At 38.4% G+C, this 12,583-nt stretch overlaps 1 protein-coding gene across 3 annotated transcripts in view; it reads left to right on the forward strand.

Annotated features, from left to right (window-relative positions):
* Positions 1–342: 342 nt before the first annotated feature.
* The window catches only part of LOC108681918 (G-protein coupled receptor Mth2), a 91,009-nt gene continuing 78,768 nt past the window's right edge, over positions 343–12,583 (forward strand). For all 3 annotated transcript variants that reach the window (XM_018171000.2, XM_018170998.2, XM_018170999.2), the window contains exon 1: positions 343–520. In XM_018171000.2, the coding sequence (XP_018026489.1) occupies positions 457–520 (64 nt within the window). In that variant the 5' untranslated portion in view covers positions 343–456. The remainder of the gene's footprint in view (positions 521–12,583) is intronic.

The following is a 12,583-nucleotide window of genomic DNA, read 5'->3' on the forward strand; positions in this document are numbered from 1 at the left end:
ACTCTATGCACATCTACCTACTACATGCACATCTACCTACCACTCTATGCACATCTACCTACCACTCTATGCACATCTACCTACGTCTACCTGAGCGTTATGAATATCGTATGTCACGTTTGTTGCAGCTAAAATGCAGCGGAACTCACGTATACAGCAATGCATCATCACAAGCAAATGAATGATTATGATTACTTGATTAACCTCAAGTTATTACACCCGTACTAAAACGTCAGGAAGAAGGGAAAGTTTGAAATTTTAAGAAAGATCATTGATGTACAGTGTCTCATTATGTGGAAAGCTATATCGTTTTCAAAATTTTTCTTTTTCCCAGATATTTAATCCTGAAATCTAAATCCTTTGCTGCTACTTTCTACTGTGTATAGCTGGCAATTCTTTCAAACAATGACTTTATTAGATTACTATTATTAATTGAACAAGTTCAAAAAATCGATCATGGCTGCTGCTACAAGACTACTGATGCTACTGATGATGCCCTGCTGCTTCATCCTTGCTCAAGGTAAGATAAATTTGATGATTTATTCTTAATATAAGTGGGCTCAGTGTTCACTCTTGATGGTGTAACATTGTAAGCATGTTTCAGTTTAGTTCCACAAGCAGCGTGATAAGCTGCTACTTGTTTCAAGTGCTACAAGTGTCAGATTTATTCATCTTGTACGCTTGCATGGAATTTACTGCGGCTATGATTTGAATCCCCCGTAATGTAATGTGGAATGTCAACGATGCATCGATACCTCGTATCGTTGGAAATATTCAAACGTTATTCAAAATTCATTTTCGACCAAAATTATTTATCAACTAGTATTAGTGTACTGTCTCGAACGTGAAGTTTCATTTTATTCATCCAATAAATAAAAGCCAATGCATTAAGATATCAAATTACGTCATCACTTGCGCGCAATTGTTGTCTTTCGTAATTTTTTATTTTTATTTTGACCATCCTCTTTTATCCTCTTATTCTGACCGTCCTCACTTAAATAATTATCTCCGTAATGGCATCCCTTTCACTAGTATCTCCCTTGTTGACTCTCACGTTTTTATTATACAGGGATATATTATGTGATTTTTATTTCATCTTTCTACGTTTAATACTTTTTGAGTTATAGGCCTTTACTTTTAGCAACTTTTTTGGGGTCACCCTGTATATGTAGTATTGACTATCGATTAACTGTAGTCCTCCGCGTGACTTTCTTTCGCTAATAGGAATTTATTATGTGGATGGTAATCGGAAATTTGCTCACAATATATGTTTTATAATTGCTATTAATTTTTTGTCAATGGAACGCTAAGTATATCAATTATGGCTAGCACTGAAGAGCGCCAAACTTTCTCCACCGAATAACAAGTGAGCAAATAAAACGGTAGGAACTGTATAATAGTACTTACTATTTCCTCTTGTTCTATACTATAACTCGTACAATATTGATAATTGAAAACTTCTGAATTATAACCATTGCTCACAGTTATGTTCGAATGCTTAGTTAGCGTGGAGTTGAGGTCACGCAGTTACTGAAAACTAAAGCGTTGCTAGAAACTAATGGTATTGCCGGACATTCCTTTAATGTTGATAGATTAATATTTGTACCATGCGCCTTAGTGTTGATAGTTTATGACCTGGAGCTGGCAGGAGCATAAGGGAGTTTACGACCTGGAGCTAGTAGGAGCATAAGGGAGTTTACGACCTGGATCTGGATGGAGCATAAGGGAGTTTACGACCTGGAGCTTGCAGGAGCACAAGGGAATTTACGACCTGGAGCTGGCAGGAGCACAAGGGAGTTTACGACCTGGAGCTAGCAGGAGCACAAGGGAGTTTACGATCTGGAGCTAGCAGGAGCACAAGGGAATTTTCGACCTGGAGCTAGCAGGAGCATAATGGCGCGCAAGTAACGGAGTGTGCGAGTAGTTATAATACGGCAGGAACTGGTGGCTGTACCGCAAGACTGGTCTCTGCCCTGCCGCCCATTTTAATTATTTATCTCTCAATAAAAATAGAAGTTATACGGAAACATGTGCTATTTGGTGAAAGGTGGTTTGTTCGCAGAAAATTTTTAGTGCACAATTATATTAGATTAGGAGCGTCCTAAATTCTGAGATCTATTGTGGACTCTTTCACGTATCATTGTAAGGTTCATCAGTGGGGATTATTTGGTCTATCAATAAAATATCTATGAATCTTGAGCAGCCGCATCATATCTCTTCTGAATGCATGACTGGTCGGACCTAGGCTGATTTATGCTTGTTTTTTTTTTCAAATCAAGAAAGCGACTCTTACTCCCTTGTTGATGTTAACGGTGGTGGTAGCCAGGGATAGTCGTGATGAGCTGGTCGCGGCCTTGTGCTTAGTTATTTACTCGTGCTCAATTGTGTGCAAATTACTTTGAAATTACACTGAAAAATCGTCAATTCCTTTTAAAATTTACATGGGCTGAAATAGTTTGTTTGAAATATACAACTATTCATGTTTATTTTATGAATTTATACACAAAGAATGTAGGTTATCACGGGTCAATCGGCCCACCCGTTTTTTCAAACTTAATTTTCGATTAAGTTTTGATTGATACATAGTCGTTTATGTTTTTTTACTAAAGTTAATTCTAATGAGGAATATATTATGTGAATTAGACGTCCATAGATGTATTTTATTTTTTTAATGGAAAATTATTTTCTTGAAAGTATCCAAATCCCATTAATTGCCCCAAACTTGAGGCAATGGGCCCATGGGCTTGGGGCAAGGCGCCCACCTCCTGGGCCTTTTACCCTAGTTGCCTTTTTTATTTTAAAGTCAATAAAACACCATTTAACAATATTCACATGTTAATTATATTCACATTTCATATAGAGGAAATGTAATAAAAAATAGTCCATTCATTCATTTATCAACAACATAAAAAAATATTTCCTTCACTTGACATAAAAAAATATTTTTGGCTTTAAAAATCTTTCACTGACGTGAAAAAATATTCCCTTAACATAAAAATGTACATCTTTCACTTGATAAAATATAGCCTCAAGCCTAGAAAAAAATTATATATAAGTGACCAGGAGAAACTTCGAATGATGAAAACAATTCTACGAAAAGCATATACATAGTTCATCCAGTTGCTTGTGAAAATTTTTTATTTTTATCGGTGATCCTATTCTCTATCAGAATTCTGACAAATATACCTCCTACCATTATCTGTACACTAGCTCTTGATGAACCCATTTTAAGCCCACGCCGCACAGCGGATACATTTTTCCCGAAAACGGCTATTTACAAACCATACCAAGCATGGCCATTCATCATCTTCTGAACTCTAACTTTTATCGAACAGGATTCGGCCCCTGTAGAATGCATATGCTCTTAACTTTTCCTTTTCTTTTTTCGATTGCACTCTATTTTTGAAGACAGTTTTGACGGTGTTGAAGTAAGGATTGTTGCCTGCTTTCATTTCCGACTCCTTGTTCCTTTAGTTGATATGTATTTTTTTTTATTTCTGTGTCCTTCAGCGAGTTGCCGCTCTTAATTTCCTTGAATATATTTTGGAGTTCAGTTTGAGAATAGTTGGTTGTATTGGTCTTCCTTTTATACTTGCGCACCGCGTTGTAACTGTAAAAAAATATGGAGTCATAAATATTTATAAACTAGAAGCTGCGCTGCTTTGAGGCGGCAAATTAAAAATTGTTCAATTCAAAATATAATTTATATACTAATTATAAAATATAGTTTATTATCATTTAAAAAAAATTTAAAAAGCTAGTCATAGTTATGAAGAGCTAATTGAGACAAATCCATTGATGTACAACGCAAGCTTTCACAGCGAGGTATTGAGCCCACGCATGCATGGGCGCTTTGCCGGGTGACACGCATGGGCACGATGCCCTGTGCACTAGTTACCATTGCAAGTTACCGCGTGTCAATATTTCATTTCAAAAACTAATGGTCTAAACTTGAATTTAAACTATCCCTATAAAAAATCCTTTTATTTGGCCTAAAACAGTTATTTGCAAGTAACTTACCGACGAAAACTGTCAGCACAACGTACAGCCGCACTCTGCATCCCAGTGCAACTGTCGCCCGGCGGTACAGCGCACGGGCCAATATCTGCCCTGCAGTGGGACAGTTGCTCCTTTGTTGCCTATTTAGTTTTGATTTACCAAATACGTGTTTTAATTTAATTTAATCGATACCATATTACAATGTTAGTGTTTCTAACTATGTTAGTGTTGGAACGTAGATCATCCTCAGGGATATAATTTTGCACGGTTTTCGGTTATATTCATTCGACGGAGGCATTATGAATTTTAAATAAAGATAATTAGCTATGCATAACTTTATTTTGGCTATTCAAACGTTTACCGTCTTGATTAATGAAGGGAAGGGAGCTGCGAGCTATTCGACACGTCTATAGGACGAGTGTCAGTAGTATGGAGTTGTGAGATCATATTTCGGGCGCTCATTCCGTCATATCTTTCGATTTCTTCTCTGATCTTGATCGAGTAATGTAATTCCTTATTTACTTGTTTATTCATGACGCTGAATAACTAGTAGTACTGGGTTGCCTACCATATGCTGATTTTTTGGCACTGCTGCTGGCCACAGCATGCAATTTCTGTGGTCACTCACAATGTCACTATTTTTGCTGTATACTATTCTTGCGCTACAGAAAGACAGGTTCTGAATGTCCTTTTCTTGTGCATGCTAGAGAAATGGAAAAAAATCAGAATCACGAATTCGAGTGAATGAAAACCGTGAATGTTTTTCAATTTCTCTATATTGTTTGTAAACAAATACAATCTGCTGGAAATAGTTTGTAGAGCAGAGAGATCAGTAGCAGTTCTGTATAGGCTCTGCCATATCAGTCATTTCGTCTATGAGAGATGACGGTGAAGTTTTTTGCGATCGTATTTGTTTGGGTTCGTTCGTTCTAGGTAGGTATAGTACTTTGAGGTCTCAACTACTGAATAATGATGCCCTAAACATCGAATAAACCTTTTTGAAAGGAGTGTTACAGTGGATACTCAAAATTATGAATGAAACCTATCAAAGTTATTCCAGAATGAGTATTTGAACATGTATATACGTAGCTCCCCATTTTACATGTGTAGGCATAAGCGACTGCGACTTAATGCCTGAATGCAGTCCGCGGGTTTGGTCGCCACATAAAGTCTTGTTGAGTATATGATGTTACAGACAGCTGTTATATATGCTGAGGCAGACAACATATGGCGTATATGATGTATCGCTAGCGTATACTGTGTTAGTAGTAGATGACCTCAATGGCATTCGCTTAATTGAATCCAGATTGACCGCTGGTTAATTGCTCTGATTTTTTATGAACTTGAACTTGTGTGAGGCTGCGCCCTTGCCTGATATGTACGGTGCTGACCTTAATCTAAAATGTCTCATAAGTGAACCGGGCGGCATTCTGCGCACTTTAGGCTCGCCGTGTAGAAAAGAGAGTTGATGTTGCTACCGTCGCCTTAAACAGGCTCTGGAAGGTCAGTCTATGGATGTCTAAAATTGAATGGCCAAGCCTTAGTTTCGCTTGGTTTCTTTTGGATCATAATCAAATCGTATTCTTGATTTGACCTGGTGTATCGAACTTTCTATAGTTTATTAAGTGTCATTGATTCAAAGTGTTCTTGTCTGCTAACCTCAATTTGTAATGCTGCATTGAAAGTCATGCAAAATACTTAGAAGCATAGCATGCAATTTTTTATTTTGCATTATAATAAAATAATGGGATCTATTTGTAATATTTCACAGTATAAATGTTCATGCGTTGAGCTTTATTTAGGTTTTGTCCTTATTATTGACCTGCGTAATATTGCTAACTTTAGTTATAATTTATTTACACATTTACTATTTAATGCATTTATGACGGTTGCCAACCTAAGCGCTAAACCAGAGAATCGGAGACTGGCAGAACGGGCATGAGTTGTGGTACCTGAAGAAAGTTCGCCCTTATTGGTGCCAGATCACTTGCGATACCACTCTTGTGCATGTAGTAGCGACTACGCAGCTATTTTAAATTATGTTATTGCATAAAATATAAAACGTGAAATTAATCCAAGTTTTTTTAAGGGTTATAAACGGGTTTCTAACCGCAATCATCGTGCATAACCTGCCAAATATTAAGCTGGCAAAATTTAATAACCATGCCACTGCTCGTTTTATTAAGCGCAGCCTTGTCTGCTAACTGTTTTAAGGTTTGTACGTGTTTTTTTTCCCTGAGTGCGATGCCCGTTCCTTCTGGAGTTTAAGGTTCCCATCTATCGGGGAGAAAATTTTTATCTCTCAGCCGCTGTCCAACTACGGCCGTACATGGAAGTCGATGATGTCGGCATGAGCAGGTTTCTTACAGGGCGTGGTGTCGAGGCAACGCTGCTGCTGTTGTTTAGTTTTACCTAGACAAGTCCCGTTATTCTATCGTAGATACGTTAGAATTATTACAAGCATTGATGGGTGTTGCGATTCAGGCTCGGCGGCGAAAATTTTGCCTCATTTACTCCTGTTTTTCCTGATCGCAAAAGTGCTTTCCTCGTTGGTTATTCACGCTGCAATGTGTCCGTTAGATGGCAGTTGTTTGGGAGGGAAAGTTACTTTGGTTGTGTTCCTTCTTTCGGCCTTTGTTTTGAGAGGTTAAGATCAGCTCTTCTGGTATTAATCCTATATTTATTTATTGGTATCTATTGGCTCGTGAATAATCGCTGAGATTTCGTCTGTTGGACTATGTGCCAAACACTCATTTAATCCATTCTTAACATAATTTTTCGATTAGAAAGAACAATACTGTGAGTTCGTGATAAGAATTTCAAATCTTATGAAAATATCATGAATATATTTGTATTATAACTTGGTTCTAGTGCCTTCGTGTAGATTTGTTTTTTTTTATCAACATTCAACATGTTAATCAGCACCAAGCACGAGTCTCAATATATGCTTTACACTGTTTTAATTCGTCATAGTTTCAAGTATATAGGAAACCCGCTCCAGTGCGATGAAAATTGCGCTGTCGATCAAGTTTAATGCCATTCAGCTTATCTGCAAATAAATTCGCCTAATCGCCTCTGAACTCCTTTACTTCGTTCAAGGCCATTTTTTAGCGCTAGGTAGCACAGATGCCTACATATGGCGACCATTAAAGACTGATAATCTCGACTACAACGCTGCAAAATTAAGGCTGCTTACCAGGTGACAGTTATACAAGCCAAATGCGTTCATTATTATCGTCGGAGTTATTCTCCTTTATCTTTAAATTTTCCAGTGTTACTGAATTAACGCTTATGTTAAAACTTTTTAATATCGGAAGACACTATAAAGTCGCGTGTGTTCCCACTCGTTGTTGCATTCAATGATGAAGTGATCGTCTGAGTCACAAATGTTCAGTCGATGTTTCCAGATTCTTTGGTCTGCAAAGACAGATCGTTTCTACAATTGTGTAACGATAAAATAATTTTTAGCTGAATTTGATATGGTTGAAATTTTATCTATGAAAGTTTCTTGTCCGTATTCAGTGTCAAATAAAGTAATAACCATGACAAGTTTTGGCCGTGCGCTGCTCAGTATTGAGAAATTTAGACTTGTACTTATTTTCATCATTTTATGTATACAACGAATGAACACGTACTCGATTTCGGTGGTGGAATAGAGCTGAATTACCGAACAGATTTATAGTATCGATTTTGTATGGGAACGGAGTAAGACAACGCACATGTGGTGCGGGAACAAACCTGTGGTTTCTCGCTTGAGGGACCGGAATAAAGTTGACGCAAACCATGAAGTAACGATCGATACTTCACTTATGGTTTCTGGTCAGAGTTGAGGTACCTTACGCGTGATACCGGAACGGAAGACAGGGACAACTTGTGGCCTACCTCGCGTTATTACTTGGAACAGCTTCCTATGGAAGGCTTTACCTCATCATTTCCCTCGCCGACTTCGACGTCTTCTCACGGAAACGGAACTGTGACGTACGTCCTTGAACCTGTTTTTCCTTTGTTTCCTGCAGCGAAGTTTGTGTCGTGATGTTTAGTCTTATTGTGGGAACACTTGCCGTTCGCGGAACTGAAGATGCATCTGGTAATTTGTCTAGACTGAAGGATATACTGAAAATAATTGCGTTGCATCATTTGCGAACCGAACACTAGTCAATCCCGCCCAAGCATCGTTCTCTCGGTCAGGTCAGGAGCGTATGTGGAATATTGTAATCGGTGTCTATCAACATTATAAATAATGCTATACAACTTTAATGTCACTGAATAGTTGACCGTTTAAATTATTGAAGGGTTATTGGTATTTTCACGATTCTGATATCATTCTTAAGTGAATAAAAATACAATTTTAAATAGTTTTCATTAAACTTCTATTTTTCGGGGATTATCTTGACGGTGGAATCAACTTGACTTTGGTATCTTATTTATTTGGTATCTTGGAATTATTATTTGGTATCTTGACTGTAGAAAACCCTGAGCCATTTGACTGTCGAAATCTTGGCTATTCCAGGGAAATGGCATGATTTTGAGCGTTGGCCAGGCGATATGCATGATGATTATCCGAAGAAAATCTGTACATAAGACCTTACTAGTTCGCTGGTCGTGGGCTTGGTGCGACTATTTTCTCTGGCTCTTCGTGATGTTTTTGTAAACAAGATTCAACCTTGCAGTTTGTTGCTATCCTTTAAAGGCGTTGGTCAAATAAGCAGGTATCATTGTGCGTGCATTACAAAACGTCATTTTCTCGAGTCTTGGCATTACGAAACGCATAGAACGGAATTCGAGCTGTTATTCATAGATGTTATTGTTGAGGATAATGCAAGATATTTTACGATAAAAATCCGAACGCTGTTCCTTACAAAGTGTTGGCTCATTCTTCCATTTTTGTGACCTCGTTTTTTCCACGGAAATAGCAGTAATTATCTCTCGTTTTGTTGCCAATACCTTTCATTTAGCTTTTTACGTACTGGTTGGTGCATTGGTTTACAAAGTTTTACATGGTTGAATTGTGCGTCAAAGTCCCTGTTTGAACGTTTGCTTTTGCTCCTTGATTTTATTCGTCTTTATGATCTTGCCGGACGATTAGTTGCACTAGACGATTAGTTGCACTATTAGTTGCACTTAGCCTAGTAAGCTGGAGAATTTATTCCTTTCGTCAATGAGAGTTCCTCCATGCTTTTTTGCTTATGATTTGTTACCTGCTGTTAGAGAAAAGTATGTAATGACTGATTATCTGCGTTCACGCGTACGTATGCTTCCTGTAATAACTCAATACGTTCGTCCATGGGTGACATACTGACGAATCACTCAAGGCCGAAGTAGCGACGCACACAGCGCCGTACGGAAGACGATCGCTCATATGCAGTAGTGACCTGCGCTGGCTAGAAAAACAAAACACCATCCTGTTCACGATGACCATATTAGAGGCAGCGGTGGAGGAAACCTTCCTTTACAGCGATGTTTTACCACCTTTCCGCATCGCCGTGAAGAATATACAAACGAGTTATTATTTTCGTTACCGCAATGTTTACTACGCATGCGCATCGGGCTGGTCCGATGCCGGGAAGAATGTTTAGATTTGAATTTTTTTAGGAACCGATGGGTTTAGGAATTGCCTAAACACAAGTTTAGGCAATTCCTTCTGAAATTATTATTTCGTTTACGGAAGTTGAACGAATCTTGTTGTTATTTGGATGTACATATGATTCATGACTATGGAACAATACAGAATTTGTGCTTCAATTTAACCTTAAGTAATTTTAGTGGGTTCACTAATGTTAGACTTATTTGGGCCACGGAAAAAGTTTGAAGGTTTTGCGCTCAATAAGTATGCCGTGTTGAGGATGAGATTAATACGTTGATAGATCTGTCTCCCTGCCTAGAGGCATCAGCTTGCTCAAAAGTTGAAGCAAAATAAACTCGTTGAAGCACAATAAACTTCCATCAAATTCGTAACTCTTTCGCCTTATTCAACTCATTTATGAACGTAACATCTAACTTTGCATCATCTCGGCTGCTATCGCCCTGTCGTCTTGTATAGCATGCTTCACTGTGGTGCTCCACAATCTGCATTAATGAAATAATATACGTTTAATAATTACTTTTTAAAGACAACACTTTTAAATTATCCAGTGTCTCCGATGTTACACATGGGGAATGAATTTCTTTAATTAGTGCTCTATGATCGACGTCGCCCACATGATGACCTTGGCTCGGCAGGCGACCGGAACAGGAAAGACGCTAATTATGACTCAAAAGTTGAAGCAAAATAAACTCGTTGAAGCACAATAAACTCCCATCAAATTCGTAACCCTTTCTCCTTATTCAACTCATTCATGAACGTAACATCCTTCTTTGCATCATCTCGGCTGCTGTCGCCCTGTCGTCTTATATTGCATACTTCACTGCGGTGCTCCACAATCTACATTAATTAGTGCTCTATGATCGACGTCGCCCACATGATGACCTTGGCTCGGCAGGCGACCGGAACAGGAAAGATGTTAATTATGCCTGGCCTAAAATGTGAGCGAGGCTCGGCCGAGCTTGCGGTGGAGTAGTGCACTCTCGCTTTTATGCTGCTTGCTTGCCAAGCTGGAGATTGTCAGGCACCGGAACCTTGCTCTTAAGGAAACCTTTTAACTTTCATGGTGGAACCTCTCACTTTAGCTTTTAGTTGTTGTTTTAGTCTAGAGGGAATTTTATTTGACTGTTGGGTTCCGGTGCAAATGCGTTGCAATTCGCACGGTTGTGTGATCATACTTTTAGTGAGGTCACATAAGTTCCTGTTTGTTCTCGAATAATGAAATTTTCGGTGCTAATATTTATTGAATCAAATGAATCTCTTTGATCGCATTTTCGCTATTAAACCTGGTAATATAAGAGTATCATCTTTTCCGGAAATGCGTACTGATTATACGCTTTATATTATAGCACTTCTTAGCCTTAAAATCTATGTTTCTTATGAAGCCTAGCTTGATTGTCTATGTTCATGAGTTAGTTATGTGACTTTTGATTTACTTGATAGTAATTATTAGAAAAAAGATTCGTGTTGGTTAAAAATGTTTTATTTCAAGAACCTTCATTAAGGTATTGAAGAAATCTTATATTTTCAAAAATCTATGTATAACTCATGTAGTATTAATCATTAATATGCGAATCATAAAATCGATCAGCATTTGTATCTTAATGGTCGAATAATGTTTGTGTTTAACTTTCATCCTCAAAGCTTACCTATTCGTGCATCGCAGAAGTCAGGACTGTATAGCACTTGAGTTCTTACCTGCAATATCGTATAATATTATCTGTGTGTAATGCCGTTATCGTGTCCCCACATTGTGAAAGTAATTCAAATGCAATAAATTTGCCGCCACATTAGGATAGCTGAACAGGAAATTTTTCCGCTTAATTTCTCGTCCAGCTTGAAGATGATGGCCAGGAAAGCTCCATACGCTGGCCGTAGTTGTATATATATCCTTATCATCGCCGCTCCTTCCTCGAAAATCGTGGATGTGTGTATCTGATCGGCAGGGCAAGTTTGAAACAGGGAGGTTATTCGCTGATGAATTTGCGAATCATTTTTAAGCATCCAATCTCTGGCCGAAGTGAGAGAACTTTCTTTGCGGATAGAAAAGGTGACTCATCTGCGTTTCTTCAGATATCTTTTACGTTAATTAACTTTAGGCTTCCTCCTTATTTCATCAGTGAGCGTAGAAATGCGACTTGTGTATAAGAGTCTATGAGCAGGAATTAAACATAATACACGAATGTTGAGGTTAATGAATGTTTCCGTTAACTTTATTGATAAAGCAAATAGAGTGTAATTTATTGTTCCATCCTCCGCCTCTGTCAGAACACGTGCTTATTGACTAAGTAATTTCCGCTCATTATGGCCATGTATAGATTTTGTACGTAACCAAATGTAGTGTACTGGAAGTAATATTTTCAATGCAAAGTTCGGACTCTCTCGTATACCCTTGATAATTTTATCACTATGAAGTGATGGCTGATTCCTGAACTTTATTTGAGTGCATTGCTGGTCCTTAAGTCGTGAGCTGCAGTCTATCTTGCTTGGACCTGGTCCCGAATAAGCGAAAGTAACCGTCACGTCTTTAGCCCATCTGCGAATCAACTTTGAGGCTCTCAAATAAGTCTGCTTAGTGTAAAACGGAATTTTACAATCCTAGTAGAACCTGCAATCGCTTACGAAACTTTTAAAAATGCAGTTCAAGGTAGGGGAGGTTGACCAGTTTTCTCTGGGCAAGGATGACACTAGCTTGGCCTTTGACTACAGCGACGGTACGTATTAGTAGATAGAGGAACACTCTGCAGTGACACTGGATATCATGATCACTAACCTGCCTGACCCTGCAGTGTGAACTCTCCTGCAAATGTTTTTGGCTGCTAATTCAAGTTTGTCGGTGCCAAGCTATCATTAGGATGTCGCTGAACAGACTGTGATAGAGGGCTCATGTATAGGCGCTGCTCGAGCTCGCTGCTCACTAATGTTGGCGGGTCGAAAGCCTAAGAAAGAATACCATTACGAGATCATTGATTGTACTTGTCGAAGGGATTTACGAATGGATAG

Source organism: Hyalella azteca, unplaced genomic scaffold (genome assembly GCF_000764305.2).
Source record: "Hyalella azteca isolate HAZT.00-mixed unplaced genomic scaffold, Hazt_2.0.2 contig15286, whole genome shotgun sequence".
In the NCBI taxonomy this organism is placed as follows: Eukaryota; Metazoa; Arthropoda; class Malacostraca; order Amphipoda; family Hyalellidae; genus Hyalella; species Hyalella azteca.